The sequence below is a fragment of the Cyprinodon variegatus genome, unplaced genomic scaffold, assembly GCF_000732505.1.
Source record: "Cyprinodon variegatus isolate N-32 unplaced genomic scaffold, C_variegatus-1.0 Scaffold770, whole genome shotgun sequence".
Taxonomy (NCBI): Eukaryota; Metazoa; Chordata; class Actinopteri; order Cyprinodontiformes; family Cyprinodontidae; genus Cyprinodon; species Cyprinodon variegatus.
This window is the reverse complement of record NW_015151223.1, coordinates 388,058-407,860: the sequence shown is the minus strand read 5'-3', so window position 1 is coordinate 407,860 and position 19,803 is coordinate 388,058. Positions and strand designations below refer to the sequence as shown.

The window sequence follows — 19,803 nt, the reverse complement described above, 5'->3', positions numbered from 1 at the left end:
AGAGATCAAACGGCACTGAGATTAACTGATGTCACCAGCATATTTGTCTGCTTTTAAAGAGTTTTATAATGATGGTCCATAAAAGGCTAACCAATTAGCACCTGGCCTTCTTATATGGATAGAGAATAAATAGATAATTGAAGTTATTTGCTTGTGTTTTTACTGTGGCAGTTGATGGAGTTAAAACTGACAGTCGATGGTCTGGAGAAAGAGAGAGACTTCTACTTCAGCAAACTACGGGACATTGAGCTCATCTGCCAAGAACATGAGAGTGAAAACAACCCTGTGCTCAGCAGGATAATTGATATTCTCTACGCAACAGAGGTACCCGTCCATTAGGACTGATGTTATGTTGATTTTTTCCTCACTTTTATTTCGGAAATCTTCTCGCATTTTTTTCTTTGTCATTTCAGTTAAAAGCAAAAAAGAATCTGAAGGATGTATTTTATTTTTTTTGTTTTACAGGAAGGCTTCGCCCCTCCAGATGAAGACGACCTTGATGAACAAGGTCACCTGGACCAGGATGAATACTGATCTCCTACCACCTTCACCACCCCTTTTTTTTTTCTTTTTTCCCTCATTTTTCTACTCTGCACGCTTTCTAGAAATGCTCCTCTTTATACCTGATCTTTATTGTTTTCTTTCTTAATCATGTTTAAATCATTTGCTAACCAAAATCTCCACCCTCTGTCTTTCCACAACTGCTCCATCTAATTATTTCCTGTTCCTCCTTGCCTCCACTTACACTGTAATAGTAATGTACAACAATATCCCAGTGATTTTAGCATGAGCAATGCATAAAACAGAACTGGAACGAGAGGAATTATAATGAAGCAGAGTTTCTGTTTGTAAAGATTAACAACATTGATTTATAAATGAATATAACTTTTTTTTCTTGAGTGTTTATTTGCCTTTATGCGTGCTGTTAAATGCTACCGTAAGAGCACAGATCCACATTGCTCTAAAGTGCCATCATGACACTCCTTGAGCCACTAAACCTGTAACAAAAGTGACTTTTAAATAACTTTATTTCGTATTTATTTAACTTATATTTTGTTCCAGCTGAATTTCTGTAGCAAAACTGTTGCAATCCTACTGTATGTAAAATAAAAGCCAAGGCCACTTGTGCGGCGGTCTGCTCTTGGGTCGGCGTTAAGCTTTGGTGTTTATGTTGAGGCGGGTTTTAAAGCATGTGAAATGCTAAAGGAAGTTGTTCAGTGCAACAACTTCAGAAATGTGATCAATGCTCTGCAAATATTCCTTATTTATGAGCAACATATCCGAGCATGAGAATGTTATACAGTGACTGTGAATGAGTGATATTTTGTAAATGTGCTTTGTGTGAAAATTTTGTAAGTTGTCTCAAGATTCTGGTTTTATCCCTACAGTATCCTATTGGCTGACAATACATTATCCTTTTAGCTTAACCTGCAGACAGAAAATATGGTTATGTAGCAGTACATCAATCAGTAAAGACATTTTTACATGACAGTTTTCTCTTTTCCTGCTAAAAGTTGTGTTTTATTTTTCATTTGCTGAAAAGTTTACCAGAGCTTTAGCTGCCATTTGAAGGAAAGTTGAAACCTGTGATCCGATGACTGGCAATCAGTACCATCCAGTAAACTACGACACCTCCTTTTCTTTCCTGAGCTATTTTCATTTGCAAACTGGCTGTCATTAGCTCACTGGAACATGCATCTCTTTGACCATGTCCATTGAACAATAATCTTTTGAGTTTTCATTAAATACAAAGTTGTTGAACAATGTCTTTTGTTTTGTGTTATGTGGAAATATCCAAACAGTCTTTGTGTGTTTGCAAAACTTTCATGCTACTCGAAATGTATACCTGCTTTTTTACATAACGGGTGTTGCATTTAACATTTAGCTGTCAAAAAAGGCATATGTTTAAATGTGTGGTTCACATAAGTAATCCAGATAATTGTTTGACAGCTTTTCAAATTACTCTGGGAGTTTAAAAAGGATCAAGAAAAGTGAACCATCCAAAGTAACGCTAAAGAATTCCCAAAAGATGTGATTGGTCCAAAGAAAAATGAGACATTCACCAATTGGCTGGTTTGACTTACTTTCCTTTAAAATTAGGATTCAGTATCATGCAAGCGGTAAGTCTTATTCTTTGGTTTTGAAACTCATTTTATTTACAGCATAATTATTTTATTATTATTTTAAATATCAGGGAAAACTTGTATGCCTTTTTTTCTTACCTTTACGGTAATATATAGAGTCCTGCGTAGTAGGCCTACTTCAAATATAAGACAGTTAATTCCCATTTATAGCAACTTAAGCTGTATCTTTATGTTATTTTACAAAGATTAGGTTGTCTAAAGATAAAAACAAGCTTTTGCTTCCTAAAATAGTTGTCATTTGCTGAGATATTGTGTAATTTCTACTTAGACCCAGCAGAGGACACCAGATCTTAAAAAAGCTATGGTTGTCATAAAGGTTGCATTATAAAATTATCTTCTAAGTCACTAAATAAAAAAATAAAAAACTCGTACAAAAATATACAGAAGAGGAATAGGGGCACTGGAAAAAATGTTAACTGATTTTTAAATTTTATTTCAGTTTAGTTTGGGAAAAAAGTCAGAATTCTGAGATTAAAGTCAAAATTCTGAGATTAAAGTCAGAATTCTGAGAACAAAGTCAGAATTCTGACTTTAATCTCGGAATTATGACTGAATTCTGACAATAAAAAAAGTCAGAATTCTGAGATTAAAGTCAAAATTCTGAGATTAAAGTCAGAATTCTGAGAACAAAGTCAGAATTCTGACTTTAATCTCGGAATTCTGACTGAATTCTGACAATAAAAAAAGTCAGAATTCTGAGATTAAGGTCAAAATTCTGACAACAAAGTCAGAATTCTGACTTTTTTCCCATACTAAACTGAAATAAAATTTAAAAATCAGTTAACTTTTTTTTCCCCATTAGCCCTAATCCTCTTCTGTAAAAATAGGACAATACAAGATGCTAAGCAAAATATACTACAGCTATAAGTATCTAAGGATTTTCTTTATAATAGAACACAAAAATACTATCTTCGATCTAAAGAAATTGTCCTAATTTTTCTTAAGATATTTCATTGTAAATCATTAATTTTTTACTTCATTATTTTTCCACATGCAGTAGTGCCTTGCAGATATCCTCACAGCACTATTTCCCATAGACCTCTCTACATTTTTCCAAGATGTCTATATAATTTTGCACTAATTCTTGCTAAAAAAAAAAAAGTAGCAAGAAGAGAACTATTGTTCAAAGACAGCCAAATTACTCCTATTTTATATTTTGTCATGCTCCATATAATTGACACGGTAATGATGTGGTTGAACAGGACTAACATTTTGTTTTGTTGCGTATTGCAAAAAAAAAAAACAAAAAACTGCAGGTTTTGGAACACAAAAGATCCACATTACCTTAAGCACATCATTGACACATTTAAACACGGTGGTGGCAGCATCATGCTCTAAGACTACCAGAGGTATGTAACTAGTTACATTTAGTCTGTCACATTAACTTTTTGAGCTAGTTGTACTTAACCATACCTTTAAACTTTTGATTAGATAATATTCCTGTAATAATATTATTCTGTACCTTCCACAAGAAACTTTATCTATTTGGAGATCAGCTGAAAGTAGATATACTGTAGTAGATGAAATTTCTTTATCTGTTCCTGACAAGTATTCATAACCTACTGTTAGGATTTCTTTTGTCAGTTTACATGAAAATTTTATTCTGCTTAAACGTCTGATTTTGTAATCACTTTATCTATATTCTTTTATCTTACTCTATTACTTTAAAAACATCAAAATCTACACGTAACTCTTTATATAATTTTAAACATTAAATCAGATGTTATGAGCCAACAATTATTCAATCATTTGAAAAGGAATTGTAAATACTTCACATTAATACATTTAAATAACATGATCAGAGGTGTGAAGGGGGAGTTTTTATTTAAAATTTGAAACAATGCAGAAAAGCAAACACAAATATTCCTGAAAAACTTAACACAAGAAAACAAAACACTCTCACTTAAATGCGGATCTTATGTTTTATAATTGAATGTGAACAACAACAAAAAAAAATATAAGGCAAAAGCTAAAAATCCCCCAAAAAAAGCCTTAATATGAGAACAACAGTAACAAAATTATATTTTTACACATTGATAACAGCAACTCAAGCCAATATCAGATTACCTGTTTCTTGTGTTAGGGCACACTATTTGGAAAAAAAGGGAAAACTTTGTCCTGATTCCTTTTCAAGCTCCAAGCATTTTCTTGACCATGTATCCCGGCATATTGTAGAGGAAGAGGGCCAAGATGGCCAACAGCAGGAGCGCCGTGACGATCTTTATGGTCAGCCACCTGTACTGGTCGCACACCAGGTGCTTTGCCGCTTTGAGTGGGATGAGGAACCAGAGGAGGGCGACATCTGGGCGGCTGTTCGGGCACAGAGAGAAGAACAGCAGGTCTGATCAAAGCTGTGTCTTCTGTGTTATCACATTTGCAGAAAGCAAGGATGATATAGGGATACAAAAACAATCATGGAGAGCGTTACAGAGAGAACCAGAGCTGGGAGAAGAAGATCTTCCTTACTTGGGTTTCTCCAGAGGCTCAGGCTCATTGCGTCCCTCTCCAGCTGGGCTTTTCTCCGCTTCCTCCCCTGTGAGAAGGTGCAGCTCAGCTTCGACTTTACCCTGAAGACATAACCAGTTTAATTTTGGCAACTTGGCTTAAACTGAAATCACGAATCACAACAATAAACATTCTACAGTCACTGATGATAAAACCTCGAACTCAATAATATTGCTGACATTTTGAATTGAAAAAGCTTCCTGGATGGGAAGCGAAATGTCTTCAAACTTGGAAACAAAATCCAGTGGATTGTTTTTTCTTCTTTGGAATGACTATGACCTGGATGACTGAGAATCTTCCTCAGCAGAAGACTGATGAGTGCTTCAAAATCAAAAGAAAACCAGAAAAGCACTCTGAGAGCAAATACCTCGGCCAAGTAGCCCATTTCCCCCACATATTGTGACTTCTACCTCAAGTTAATACCTGTATTCACAGAATCTTTAAAAACAAATCCTTGATCCAGAAGGTGATTAACTAAAACCTGCTAATAACTTTTCAAGTTATCCTGCCTTGTCGGAGGTGATAAACATCAAAGCAACGACTAAAAAAATGAAGACAAGTCCGTGCAACTTAACAGAGCCCTAACAAACAAAAACGAAACGAAAACTATTTTGTAATATCTGTGACACACTTTATCAAAGTAAGTGATGAAGAATAATCGGGATGAGTTGCTTTATGTGTGCAGGTAAGTTATCGCTAGTTTTATGCTTCTTTTATTGATATGAAAAACAAAATAAATGTAAGCAGATTTTACCAAAGGAGTTGTGGTACGATAAAAACAAAACATTTAAATATATTAAATGCTTATATAAAAGCATTCAAACATATAATCTTATAAACAGTAAAAATTTGTCTATATTACATGAAGGACTGACTAAATGTCACATATATTTTAACGAACTGATAGAAACAATTAAGTTAAAAAGTTTTTCTCCTGTTGAATCAGCCGCAATGATTATGAGAGCTGGGTATGGATCTGTTGTCCCAAATTTCTAACTCCGAATTCCAGCTTTGAGGGGCTGGAGTTGAAATTTCCTACCCAGAGGTTGGAAATTCTGTCTTCCGGGTACAAATTGAAGACATTATTGCCAGAAGTGGATAATCCAGGTCCAGAAAGTTAAAACTCTGTAAGCTGTTTATTTTTAGGACCTGGATTATCCATCTCTGTTTATTGGGAACAGTTTGGCATTCCAAAAAGACATTTATCCCATTATATCAAAATTACTTTGGAATAACCCAGAATCCAAAGTTATGAATCTAAACTTGACATCAGAACCTCTGTTGATATGACAGAAATAGTCTTACAGCTCTTTGATTAAGAATAACTCACAGTAAGTTCAAATTCATCCTCTTCGTTTCTGGCGACAAATGGCCACCAGCCTTTAATCCTCTTCTGCTTAAAGATGGAGACCAGAGGCATCTCGGCTTCGTTTGTCACCATTTCGATGGTGCACTGTTTGGCTGTCTTTGCACCACGAGGGAAACGGTTTAGGTCCAGCTCAATCGCACCTATGGAGACACTTTGATTTTACTAATCCTTGTGATAGTACATTCAAAACATAACACATTTATTATGTATTTTATTAATTAAATACATCTGGATAAGTAATGTATGTGTTTGACAATGTAAACATAAAGTTTTTATTAAAAAATACCCAGAAAATCATCAGCAGAGAAGTGGTCAGCGTCCCACACTTGGAGATTAAGTCGAGGAGGGATCTTATACTCCGTCTCATCCCAGGCAAACATTGACTCCTTTTTGGAGATGACTATCTTCTCCTCAGCCACCAGGTAGTCGAACGGGTAGATGAAGCGCCAGTTGAAGTTGCCCTCTCCGGTGATGGAGTGGTAATGGACGTCAGTGTCCTGTTTGTCCTCCTGCTGTCCTTTCAGCCATCTGTTGTCATGAATCAGGGGAAAACAAATAGAAAATTAAAGGTTTATCCCTTCGAAATATTTTTTGTTGTGTGATTAAAATCTTTGAAAAAAAGGAAAACATCAACATGTTTACCCTCGTACAAAGATGTCGCTTGATTTCTCGCCAGTGAAGATGTCATCATCCTCTAAAACAACCTCATCTGTGTTCCAGATGATGACCCTAAGTTCAAACCTGCATAAGAAAAAAGGTAATTATGAGATGTAGTGGAATTTATCAGCAGTGATTTGGAAACTGATCCCTTTATGTTCTTCTCCCAAAAGCTTTGATTCATACTTCTTTGGTTTTCTTGGTGAAATGTCAAGAGCAGGACCTGGTGCAGTCTTATCCTTGGGGAACATATCCACCCACATCTCTATTCTTCCCTGTACACAGTTAAATGAATGATAAAAGATGCCTTTCAGGAGAAAAAAAAAAGAATAACAGAAATTCTAACTTGCTTCAGCTTTACGCGTTGTTAACATACTTGTTCGATTCCTGGTTTATCCGGATGCAGGAGCGGTCTGGTTTCTACATGCTCTGGGACCAGTTTGCAGCCGGCTTTAGGAATTTCCTCCCAGTGCCTCAGCACAGAGAGAGCCAGGTGTTCATCCGTCTTCTTCTTCAAACCTGAAATATATTATTAGACATGTCATTTTGCAAAACTCTTAACTTTCTTACAATTTTTCAACAGATCTTCAAAAGGTTTTGCGTGCCTAAAATTTATGCAAACTGAATAGGGTGTGCAAAGTGGATCTTTATACATTTCTGTGTATAAAATGTATGCAGAATGCAAACCACCTGCTTATAACCAAAATATTGCTTGAGATGTAAATCACTGACCAAACAATTTATCCAATCTAAGACTCAGTATAAACACAGTTTTTACGTCTATATTTATATTTAGAAACATCCACTTCTTGAAAATATTTTGGGTTTTTTTTGTTGTTTTTTGCTGCATCAATCATGTGCTCCGTATTTGGAATCTTTACAGATCAGGCCTAATGCGTTTTGTTGAGATTTTCTGTGGCAAATCAGCAAAAAGTAGCATATGAGCCTGAAGGGAGCATAATGATGCACTTTTTGAAAAAATTGTTTTCAATAAGAATATAAAAAGTGTAACTTGCGCTTGCATTCAGTCAATACTACGTAGAACCAGCTTTCACTGTAACATGTAACAAGTGTTGCAGGCACCTGTGACCAGTAATTACTTAACATTAGAAATTAGATGTGGAAGTTGGCTGGGTGTGTCTAATGCTATTATCCACTGGACTTGAATTTAACTAAATGAAGCGACGTAATCTTTGCAGTAAATGTGTTCCAGTTTTCTGTTTGTAAGGGGAACCTCCACTCCAGTTATAGGTCGTTTACAGCCTCTAAGGTGTAACACACGTTACTTCATTATGCGCTCATTAGCAGAGCTAAGCTTGACAGCTGCTAGTGAGATAGCTTAGCCAGTTGGTTCAGGCGTGTACGGCAAGAGACACATCTAAAAGTTACAGGACACTGGCCCTTTAGTCATTTTTTTTTTCTATAATTCCCCTTAATTGAGTTTAATTTACCTTCCAGCTAATTCTGGGGATTTTCCCCTGTTCAGCATCTGCAAAAGAAAAATAATGCAACCACTTTTGGCATTTATTTAATCATATTTAGTTACTTTAACACAATTGTTTTATGTCCTACCCTGCTAACATGCAACAATTGTGTTAAAATAACTAAATATGATTAAATAAATGCCAAAAGTGGTTGCATTATTTTTTCGGTGGGCAAATTTCAATTTTAGCCTCTTGTGACCAGAACACCTACTTCAACATGGTGGCTGTGAGAAAACTACACGGAATTTACGACTATGTTTAATCCTGTCTGGTCCTCACTTTGGTAATCATGACGCTGTTTGTCTACCCAACCAATAAAGAATGAAAACCACTGTTATTTTAAAACATAAAGTCAGATTTCTGTACAAGCCTTTGACCATCATCAGCCTCCTGACTCCTTTCATATATACATTCATTTATTTTTATCATTTCAACACAATGCTGTCCCTCAGTATCAAGGCAAAGCCTCATAGTACCAAGCTCTAATTTTAGTGTGTTTTACCCCTTAACTCCATGCAAGACTTGTACAGTAAGACTTGATTATCTAATGACTTTCATCAATCCATGATGGCAAGTTTGACCTCAACTCCACATTTCCAAAGAAATAAACTAATGATATGAGTTCAAGTTTTGGACATATTTGACCCAATGGTAACCATTTTGATAGTTTTCCTAATATTCCTTGTGGTAGAAACCAACCGTTTTCATCCTCGATCTCAGTTGGCGCCATGAAGACACGGTTCTCCACCTTCACTCTTCCTTCGGGGCCGTAGTGAGGGCCGTCCAGTTTTCCATCCTTGCACAGCTTCGCCAGGATTTGAGTGGGTTTCATTGGGTCTCGCCACACATTGTAACCATGACTGCACAGCAAACATGATAAAGTACATTTATTTGTGAAGTTATTCTGAAGTAGTCTAAAATAAAAGCTATGAAAGCTGTACCTTCACTAACTTGAGAAAAAGTAAATTTACTTTATGCTAACAAGAGTTAAATCTCAGATCCTTACATTGCATAGCTGGATGAAATCCCACATGTGGCTCTGTGTTTGCTGTAGAAACGATTCTCCAGATCCAACTTTGTTTCTCCAATCAGATCATCTGTTCCCACCAGATCCCAGTCATAGATTGACACTGTCAGAGTGGAATCCATGGGGAACGTAACTTCCACATCAAAGGATCTAAGACCACAAGAAATGTGCTTTCAATCAAATCTAAGAATACAGTAAAAATTTGAAAAGATGCCGTTAAAATAAAATCTCTCCAGAAATCCTGTTTCTATCCAGACACTTACTTGCCAAACAAGGGGTTCAGCTGTTTGGAAATGTAGTTTTCCTTATCTTTGATTTCTGTTTTTCCCAGCTTAATTGCGATGTAGGGGTCAGCTTTCCCATTGATATCTGCTGGATGCAGATCTGTCGCCTATTGATAAAACATCAACATTTCAGTGTTACAACAATTAAAGTCCTTGTAAATATGACTTGATTTTAGCTGAAAGAGTAATTACATTAATTTGCATTGAGCTTCAGAGCGTTTGGACTTACCCTGACTACATAAATGCGGACAAGGACATTTATCGGATCATTGTTAGGAATGTTCTGAAACATTCCTAAATTGGAGTCAAAGTTCATCTCTCTCTGTGTTTCATCTGACACTTTGTACATGCACAGCGAACCCTTAAACAGAACAGTTAAAGGAAAGAAATGGAACAAAATAACTGATTGCTGGTGATTGTTTTGATTTTGCATATAGATCCGTTTCTCACCTTGAACTTTCCAACAATCCTGTCCTCATCTGTGACATTTTGGTCGTCATCGTCACCCCCCTTTCCTCTAAACAGGGAAAAGGTGTGGAGCCAGTCCTCAAAGTTGTCAAATTCACTTTCCAGTTCCTTTGGATACACCTTGTTTATGAAGAGAACATACAGTATTTTATGACCTTGCTAATAGACATCCACCATGATGATTTTAGAAACATAACATCATATTGAGTGATTCTCCACCTTAAGCTCATCCAACTTTGGCTTTTTCTTCTCAAACGGATCCACAGCTGGTCTCTTCTTGTCTTTCTTTCCTTTTCCTTTCTTGGGGCTTTTTACTAGAGAGTCTTCAGCTTGCCACACAGATAGAAAATATATATATATTCAGAAAAGGAATATTGGAGCATAGCACTCAGGCTTGAATTTAACCCCATCAGCTTTTAAACACAGTATTTCATTGTATTAGACACCTCTGAACTGAAAACAAACTTTTGTATTTCAATTTCTATATATTTAAGTGTTAAATTTGTATACACCTACAGTAAAACTAGAAATAACAGCTTAGAAATTTTTGTAAAACACAACTTTTTACCATATTTCAAACGGCTATCAAGCCTAAATGGTACACAAGCTTATGAAGCTAATAAAGGGTTGTATAACTTTAACATAATAGTACAAATAGTGAATAAGATTCTAGAGCTCATATGATGGCCGATGAATAACAAAGAGACAGGCTGAAAAACCAGGGGTCATCATTATAAATATATATATATTTTTTATCTGTATTGGAATCAAAGATCTTCCTGAAATCATGCAGCCTTTTTAAAAAGAAAAAAAATATGGGCCCCAAGAGGAATCCTTGAGGCACTCCGCCTTTAATAATTCTACAGAATAATTGTTAGTGTAATTTGATGTTTTTTATTTATTGAGCATTGAACTATTTAAGTGTAGTGATTTTTGCTATATCATTTTAGGCCTTTAAATATTGAAAGGAGAATTGAATAGGAGAAAATTAGCTTGTAAAAGTTGATCATGTATGCATCCATCTAATGAAACCAACTATAAATAATTGATTATAGCAGCTTGGTTGGCTTAGATTCTTTGAAAACAATGAAGCAGCCATATTAAACATCAGAATGGGAAGGAGTAGGTTGGTCACTTCCATACAGAAAGCCCATATCCTTATCTTCAGCTACCACAGTATAATACTACTTATACTTCAGCGATAGTATCTAGGTGTTACTTTATTGTATGTCTTGTACCATGTCTGTTGGTTGTGCTGTTCTTTTTACATCTCTTTCCAGGTGATGAAGCAGACTGAAAATGTTTTATCATTATCTCCCTTTTATCTCCTCTTTCTTTAATCTTTTCTCCTTTTTTTCTGTTTTTCCTTTCCTGTACTACTTACATTGCAGTGTGTATATATAATCTGTAAAACTCCCTGCATAATTATAATAAAGCAATTTATATGCATAAATCAAGCTGAACACTATGGCGATAGCCATACTGTTCCACTTGTGAAAGTAAAATCTTTCAGTTAAAGTTTTCAATGTCTCTTTTTTTTTTTACCTCCACCATCAGCAATGTCCATGTCTTCCTTTTCTTCTGAATCTGACAGCGCTGCCTCTTGAGCCTTGAGAGCCTAAAACAGTGGTAGGTTTTATTTCAACTCTTCTTATTTATTTATTTTTTTTTAGTGTATTTATATCTGAAAAACTGTAACTCACCTCAGTTAAAGTTTCAATAGAGGCAAAATATTTGGACCACCAGTCCAACATGCTCTCATCAAGCTCCTCCTCCTCAGGCTCCTCCCCCTTCTTCCTCTTCTTCTTTTTGCCCTTCTCATCTTTTTCGTCATCCTTTTTTTCAGTGGGTACCATGGATATTGTCAGGTGTTAGAATAAATCAGAAACATATTTTTATTTGAATTAGACAGTACTGTATCTTGCGCTTTGCTCACCTCGACTTTGACCACAGCCTCGGAGCACTGGTGAGAGAACAGCAGATTTTACATTTACAAAGATTATTTAAGAACAATCTTGGTAACATAAAATGCAGACCATGTTTATTTGAAATTATATGAGGTATTTTGCCTCGGTCTGCATCATTAAATCGAGGCTACGGTAATAAGTATAAACTTACAGAGTCCAGTTTTACCACTGTATCCATCTTCTTAAAGGCAGGCTCAGTTTCCATGCTCACCACAATAATTTCCTCTGAAAGACAAACATATGATTTAAATCAAAAATTTATAAACCTTGAAAAAAAACTACCTGACATTAAATTAAACCAAACTTTTCCTGTTTCACTCAAATAGGATGACAATTATTTGTAAATGATAAATAGCAGAATTTTGAAGAGTTTATTTTGGTTACTGTCTTTAAATGTAGGAGGCAACATACATTTCCTTAGTGTTGGAAAGAATGGCAAATCATAGCTGTATGCCTTTGGTTAAATTTGTTAGATCTTTCACAATATTTTGCAGGATTTTGGCCCATTTTTCCTGACAGAACTGGTCTACCTGAGGGGAGTTTTAAGGCTACTAGCGTACATCTTTTTACCACTGAGCAAAGTGACCAAAGCTCAGTCTGAGCTCAAGGACTTTTTGGCCTAAAAACCATTGACCTTGTTGTCTATCAGTCCCCTTGCGCCACATGTTGCAATTTGGTTAGGACCATAGTCTGTTTAGAAGACCTATTTGTGTCCACAGTTCAGTTTCTTGGCTGATTGTCTTAAATTGATGTCTGTATTTAAATATGTGTTATTTTTATGTTTTAAAACCTCCACTATTAAACAGATACAGTTTCATATGTAACAAATATTGTATTAGTTCATATAAAAGGCTGGTTACGCATTTGCAAAATGACATGACAGTCTGTCGTCTTAAAAGTACAGATGCAGATGGATAAATATTACTAGCAACAACTACGCGTTTCTCCATTGCTGGCAGTGAAGTGTGATTTAGAGGCGGCGGTAAAGATCCTTTGGAGACGCTAACCCAACAGCTGAGAGTCTGCAGCTCAGTGCAGGACCGCATCTGCAGCAGCAGCATAAGAAACTATTTCAGCATCCAGAAGGAGGCAAAAACAAAAGTGGAGACAATAAAAAATGAGGATCATCATCAGGTAAGCCTTCTCCAGGTGAAAGGCGCTAATAAAGGAGAAAAATTTGAAAAGGGATGCTGAAGTTACCATGTTTCTCCTTGACAAGTAAATGAACTGTACTAATAAAAAATGTGAGTAAACTGAACTTTTTCCATTCGGATCAATTAGACCGTGTGGCTCGTTACCATATAAAGCATAACAGTAGATCCTGTAAACATAAACCAATCTTGTTAGTACAGAATTGTAGGTTTATGCGGGTTTAGTAGCTTTCAAAGCTGCGGTGAATGTTGGCTTTTTGTAAGTACCAGCTTGTAAAGATTTCACTTTGGATGACATAGTTACATCTGTGTTACATCTGCGTTTGACACACAGCAGCTACTGTTCCACCAATATGTGTTTGAGGCAGCGATGTAATATGGGATAGTTTTCGCTTCAAGGAAATACCCGCTTTTCATCTCTAGATGGCAGCAATTCTGACACAATATCCCTTTAAGAGGTAGCTTTAGCTTCCTTGTGAAGCCAAATATTTAGTAAAATGCACCAGTCATTCTTACAGAAATCCCCCCATAAAAGATTTTTATAATTTCAAACAATGAAGTGGTGTCCTTGAGAGGTTACCTCAGTTTTACTGAAATGTTGATCGTAACCTGTTGGGAGCTAAATTGCTTCATCCAAATTCCAAAACACGTTTATCCAAATTGTTTTAAAGGGATGAAGAGCTTTGTGTTTGTTTGTATAAAATTAAGTAATTTAAAGAAATTAATAAAATATTCTCACTCTAGTTATTCTGGCATGTTGTAAGTGGAAATAATTTTGATAGTACTAAATGACCTACAGTAAGTCAAGAAAAGGGGAAGTCTACGGTAGTTTAATCTCTTGCCATTGAGGAAAAGAAAGTTAGGTATTTCTAAAACACAGTACTAAAATATCGGTAAAATAAAACATTAGAACATTGTAGTTAGTTCAAAACCTGTACAATTAACATAGCAACTGCTGATATATGTAAATCTAAATAAACTGCAGGTTAAAATGTTAAAAGTCAAAAGGCTATGAATACTTTTGTGGGGTACTGTATGTATGAAACCCAAGGGTTTCTGTTATACCTGTAGTGGACCAGTTGTTGGCCTGCCTGTCTGAACCCCTATAGATGAACTTGCGCAGACTGGTGACAGCGTTGGAGCCAACCAATGTGTAGCGTCCAAAGGCTCTGCAGTCCACTACACGGATGTTCAGCGGAGGGTGAAGAAGTTCGTTCTCTGGCAAATCCTAACATACACAATAAAAGATTCTTTTTCACATGTTGTGTCTTTAAACTTCCGATCTGAGTACATGAACTACTTTTCATTATTATCTCTACAAAGCCAAGGAAGTGTTTCATGTGCTTGTTAAGGCATTGCTATTTAAAATCTTAAAAGTGCATTTTTTAATTCTGATATAGATCTGAGTTTTTTGCAGTTGAAAAACAGAAAGGAAATGAAACAGTACCACTTCGAACCACTTGACAAGAGTGCTGAAGTTTGGGTTCTTTTTGTAGTTGGGAATAAGGGCCGACTGAACTCCCTTTCCGGCACACTCAATATCCACACGAGGCCGATCCACCTGGGCGAGGTTCACCCTCTTCAAGTCTCTCAAGCCCCAGAACAAAACCTAGAAGAAGCAGAGTTCATGTATTCTATTTTTTTGCAATTTCTACAAACACACCTTTAAAAATCACTGAGGTTTTCTGAGTCATTGTGAAGTTTATACCTCAATCCTGTACTTGCTGAGCACTGGTCTAATCCCCAGAGGCACTGGGAGGATTGGGCCACGGTCCATATCTGTAGGCCCATCTATGGGAGGAAGGTCTGCTTTTCCATTGGGGCCGATCTATGAGAAAATAGCTCTTTAAAACCATGGGAAGCTTAACGCTTACAAGGTGACAGCATCGGTTTCCAAACTTCTTTCAACTAACCTGAAGAAGCTCAAAGGCTGCAAGCATTTCCCCAGCAGCACAGTTCCCACGGTAGATCTGGTAGTACTCCAGCTGCGGTGGAAAACGCGGCGGCCCGTAATGCTCATCTGCCATCTTGACCACAGGCTTAGCAAACGTCCTGCCCATGAAGTCGGCTTTACCCTTTTAAACATAAATTTAGAATTACAATGCTTGCATTAAAAATATGTCAAAATAAGATAGTTGCAGTGTCAGCATTTGTTGATTTGATTTAGAGAAAACACAAGAAACATGGCTTGAATTGCACATGTTTCAAGAATAAATATTTCTACAAATACAAGGAAACCAAAAACAAAATAAAGATCCCCCGGAAATAACCAGTAAACTGCAAAATAGATGTGTCTTCTGATGCCTCTGAGAACTGTGAAACTAAATCTTTCTTGCAGTTAGTGGTTATAAGAAGTCAAATACTTCAATGGCCACATACAAAAGCACAAAATGTCACTAAAAGGAATGCAACAGGGATAAAACTATCATGAACGGTCAATTGATTTATCGTTGTGGACCTATCTTATTCCTCTTGCATGCCTTTGAATACAATCTACTCTGCACACTTTAAAAATCTGCTACCGTACATCAAGGCAATCCACACTCTACTTATCCAAAGGGTCATCCAAAACATTGGTGTTAATGTCAGGAGCAAATATAAAATGATCAGTCAGAAAACATTCCTTCGAATATGAATCATGTTGAGCAGAGGTGAACAAACAAAAGATCACATGTAATCTAATAAAAAATAGTTTGATAGAAGGAATATCCTGATGTAAGGGTTTTAAAAAGAGCAGTATTGGACTAAAGTACCACATTCCTCTATGTTGCCTTTTTCAATAATAAAGTCCTTTTTATCTCCCAGATGTAATTCGGGCTCAGCTTTTACTGCGACTAGCTGTATGTGCTCTCTTTTATTCTCCTGACTTGAAAACTGACTCAGAGCTTAACTGTTTAGCTGATTTTTTCCTGTAGATAGCCCCCTATGAAGCCAGCTCATTATGATATAATTATTATTTATGGATTAGTGCCTCTGCGCTCCTATTATGTCTGCTTCTGTCTTACTGAATCCCCTGTCGGCCTTAGCAGAAGGCAGCTCACACTGAGCTTGGTTCTGCTGGAGAAATCCTTCTGTTATAGGATTTTTTTCCTCTCAACTGTCACTGTATGCATGCATAGTGTGAGGGATGGTGGAAAGTCAAGAACAGATGGAAAATGAATGTCTATGATCTACTGTCTGATCCAGGAGGAATGAATTCTGCAGTCAACGACTCAATTCAATCAACTAAGTTTCCTTATTTAGGGAACTTTTAACCAATCGGTCCGTATGATTTGATGGAGTTTTGAACATGTGTTGTGAATTGGTGCTTTAAAAAAATTGAATTTAAAATGAATGAGGTTTGTTCTACTGTAAATAGAACTGTCATGCAGGTTTTAACCTTGTGTTGGAGCAGGATTATGTTTTTTATGCAAAATATCTGGTAGTGTTAGGAAGAATAGAGGAGACTGCATCTTCAAAATGCTATTGGTTTGTGAATAAGAGTAACAAAGGAAGATTTTCTCTCACTAAATTAAAAATATTAAATATATATACGAATGATCAGGACATCCCTAATTATAAACTTTATTTAAACAAAGAAGCATGATGAGACAGCAACTATGACATGTTGTACTATTCAAAGGAAGAATGTTTGCTCCCATTAATAAAACTGAAGACCTTAAGACATTTCAACGTTAAAAAATGTTCTCACCACTGTGTCCTGATCATAGAGCTCAATGACGATAATTGGTGGATCATCTCTCAGTTCACAGGCTTCACCAAACAGCTCCACATTCTCAAACACCAGCAGCTGGTCCCATGTGGGGCAGAGTGTCTCAGCCAGCACCTGTAAGGTCGTTCAGGAATTATTTCCTCTACATTTGTTTGCTACAGCTGGATTAAAGGAAGGCTTTTTTAATACTCACCTCAGTAACTTGGCTTTGGGTTGAGAAGAAAACTCTTGCAAAGGGATCAGAAAGACCTGTGCTGTCAGCAGCAAACAGGCTGCGAGCCTGGTACATATGGACCCTCAGCTGGAAGATTTGTTTCACTGAAATGAAAACATTCACTTTATTTTATGTGTTAAATTTAAATCCACTTCAAAGTGACATATCTTAGATATCTGCCTGTAATTTCAGAAATCAACACAATAAATGTTTTGCTGAAAAAGGTGTTCTTAATTTTAAAATATCTAATAGAACTAAGTAATTCTGTTCATTCTTTCCCTAAGGTTCCCTTCCTAGAACTTGAAGGATGCTTTCCAGAATTTAACAGGTACTTTCTTAATCTTCACAAAATGTGTTCTAGATCCTAAAAGTACAAGTAAGTTCCTGTTCCTTGTTATGTACATCCTTACACCACCTTTTAATATAGCCTCTATCCCAAATTTACAGAGTGTTTAAAGTAGGTAACCTGTTGTTCTTAGAAATAATAACAGAAAGTTACAAGAAAGTTCCAGGAAAATATTTGGTGTCGTTGGAAAAGCAACCAGTCAGTTTCCAGAGAGTACCTGAAAAGTTAACGAAAAGTAACCTGTAGATACCGGGACAGTTATAGCAAAGATCCAAGTAAGTTAGTTGAAACAGTTAGACAATTGGAAAATAAAAATGAAGTTCCATCAAGGCATTAGAAAGATAACTGTCAAGTTCCAGCGAGTACCTTGTGAGTTCCAGAAACATGCAATTTTAAGATACTTTAAAAATCCAAAGAACTACCTGTAAATCTCCAGAAAGTATCTTTTGTTGATATCTAAAAGTTTTGTTTTCATAAAAGGCTTCTGGTTTTTAGTAAGCCTAATTTTATTAATTGAACCAGCGGATGGTCTTACTCATGTAGGTTAGGCTGATGGGTGGCGAGGAAGGCAGGCCGGGCCCCTTGGACAACTTATTTTCCTCAAACCCGTTGGGCAGCCCGTTCAGGTAGTCTTTGCGCTGCCTGTTCAGACCCAGCCAGAGATAGATCTCTAATTTGGACTGCACTGTCCAGCCAGCAGGTCCGAAACCTTTTTTACCAGGAATCTTTAAAAGACAAAATAAAATGTATCTTTGCCTCTGAAATTGAACCAGTGTGAAAAAAATAAATAATAGTAAAATAAATAAAAGTGTATTGCATCAAACTCACCCTGAGGAAGATGGTTTTGACTTTACCACAATCTTTCCCCCTTTCCTCATCTATACTGGAATAAAGGATGTCCTTGGAAGGGACACGTGCATAAGCAATGCGCTTCCCGTTACTTATCATCCAAATGAAGACATCAGGAACACTGTGCTGAGGCTGCAACAAAAATTTTTTATTTTTTTTATATAACTCACAATTTCACAAATTAGTAATTTCTAAATTGATTCATTAGGAGGACGCCTTACTTCATCAGCCAGGAAGCGAAGCTTTGTAAGGAAGTTTTGAGCTAGCTTGAGTTTATCCCTGACTGTGCTCTTTTTCACCTGTGTCCTCATGGACTTAGCTTGTTGACCAATGGCCTCCTAGAGAAAAAAATAAATAAATTAGCAAAACAAGGAAACGTGTGTTTGACAAGAAGCAGAAAAATATCTTCAGGTTACTTACCACTTCTGACAAGCACAGTTTCAGCCTCTCTCTGTCGAGTTTGGTTCTGCCAGACTGATTGTGATCCTTGTTTGCCAGAGAAAGAAACTGACTGAAAGAACATGAGCTTTGTCAGTGTGGATTGAATGTATTAAATCGGACTGGATGTTTGATGTTTGGAAGCACACAGACCTGCATCCTTGGCTGAGTTCCTCAAGAACACCTCTCAGTCTACGTTCAGGATAGGCTTTCTCTGTTTTGATGATCTCGTGCACATCGTTCAGTCCATCCTCCTGCAATTAACAGTAGAACGTCAGACTCAACCATGCTGTCATTTAGACTGAGTATCGCTTTGCTGTCTTAGAAGGTGTCCACTTGCCAGTTTGTGTGCAATGTTATCAATGATGTTGGCGTTGTACAGCCTTCTCCGCTGATCCTGCCACCAACTTTTGATGAAGATGCATGGCTTCCTCTCAAAATAGGGCAGATGGAAATAGTTCCTGTGGATTAAAGCAAGAGCCAAAGTGTACTAATCAAGCCGTAAAAATAAAAAAATATATAAAATAGGCTAATTGTTATGATTTTGGAGCTGATGACTGGCTCTATTATTAATTCCATTCTCCTGTAATTCCAATCACTGCTTATCTCAGCCACCTGCTCCTGCCTCTGTTTAAAGTGCTTGCGTCCAGTTATCAGGGCCAGATCATCATGTTCTCTCTAGCCAGTGGGGAGAGTGTTTTGAGAGTTCCTTGGTGTTTCTGATTTTCTGATCCTGACCTGTTCAGCCTCTCTACCACTGAGCATGCCTGTTCTCATCTGATCTCAGTGGTGAGACTGTTTTTTAGCATTTTAGTATTTTTGATTAACTGATCTTAATCTGCCTATCAACCACTGAGCCTTCCTGTTCTGATCTGTTTGCCTGACCTGGATTTAGACTCCTGCTTGTTCTCTGGGGCTGCGGCATCTGGGACACTCAGGGTGGCGCCCGCTGCATCTTGTTGGCAGCAAACCGGCTGGATCCTACCTCATTCTCTGGCTATGGAGTGAACTAGTAAACCAGAGTTTTCAGCCTCTGATACCCTAGCCGCTGCTACGCAGATCTGTGTTTTTAAAGCTACAGTGTGTAACTTTTAGCGACATCTAGCGGTCAGACTGCAGACCGCAGCAACATGAACATCTCCCCCCCACCGCTTCTCCCCGCCAACAGTAGGGCGAGCGTTACGGGAC

At 37.0% G+C, this 19,803-nt stretch overlaps 1 protein-coding gene across 3 annotated transcripts in view; it reads right to left on the bottom strand.

Moving 5' to 3' along the window:
* Window positions 1-3,949: 3,949 nt before the first annotated feature.
* The window catches only part of LOC107098345 (otoferlin-like), a 24,023-nt gene continuing 8,169 nt past the window's right edge, over window positions 3,950-19,803 (bottom strand). Inside the window, exons 14-43 of one of the 3 annotated variants that reach the window (XM_015395980.1) lie at window positions 18,956-19,076; window positions 18,769-18,869; window positions 18,598-18,688; window positions 18,399-18,515; window positions 18,157-18,309; window positions 17,864-18,053; window positions 16,962-17,086; window positions 16,748-16,882; window positions 15,584-15,601; window positions 14,970-15,131; window positions 14,765-14,884; window positions 14,504-14,665; window positions 14,122-14,284; window positions 12,057-12,130; window positions 11,875-11,901; window positions 11,642-11,773; window positions 11,484-11,556; window positions 10,158-10,267; window positions 9,921-10,058; window positions 9,700-9,831; window positions 9,450-9,577; window positions 9,166-9,336; window positions 8,859-9,019; window positions 7,052-7,194; window positions 6,862-6,950; window positions 6,661-6,759; window positions 6,305-6,546; window positions 5,980-6,158; window positions 4,611-4,711; window positions 3,950-4,454 (exon numbers count right to left, since the gene is read on the bottom strand). In XM_015395980.1, coding sequence (XP_015251466.1) covers window positions 4,274-4,454; window positions 4,611-4,711; window positions 5,980-6,158; window positions 6,305-6,546; window positions 6,661-6,759; window positions 6,862-6,950; window positions 7,052-7,194; window positions 8,859-9,019; window positions 9,166-9,336; window positions 9,450-9,577; window positions 9,700-9,831; window positions 9,921-10,058; window positions 10,158-10,267; window positions 11,484-11,556; window positions 11,642-11,773; window positions 11,875-11,901; window positions 12,057-12,130; window positions 14,122-14,284; window positions 14,504-14,665; window positions 14,765-14,884; window positions 14,970-15,131; window positions 15,584-15,601; window positions 16,748-16,882; window positions 16,962-17,086; window positions 17,864-18,053; window positions 18,157-18,309; window positions 18,399-18,515; window positions 18,598-18,688; window positions 18,769-18,869; window positions 18,956-19,076 — 3,838 coding nt within the window. In that variant the 3' untranslated portion in view covers window positions 3,950-4,273. The remainder of the gene's footprint in view (window positions 4,455-4,610; window positions 4,712-5,979; window positions 6,159-6,304; window positions 6,547-6,660; window positions 6,760-6,861; window positions 6,951-7,051; window positions 7,195-8,858; window positions 9,020-9,165; window positions 9,337-9,449; window positions 9,578-9,699; window positions 9,832-9,920; window positions 10,059-10,157; window positions 10,268-11,483; window positions 11,557-11,641; window positions 11,774-11,874; window positions 11,902-12,056; window positions 12,131-14,121; window positions 14,285-14,503; window positions 14,666-14,764; window positions 14,885-14,969; window positions 15,132-15,583; window positions 15,602-16,747; window positions 16,883-16,961; window positions 17,087-17,863; window positions 18,054-18,156; window positions 18,310-18,398; window positions 18,516-18,597; window positions 18,689-18,768; window positions 18,870-18,955; window positions 19,077-19,803) is intronic. The other 2 variants (XM_015395981.1, XM_015395982.1) reach the window with 2 other exon arrangements.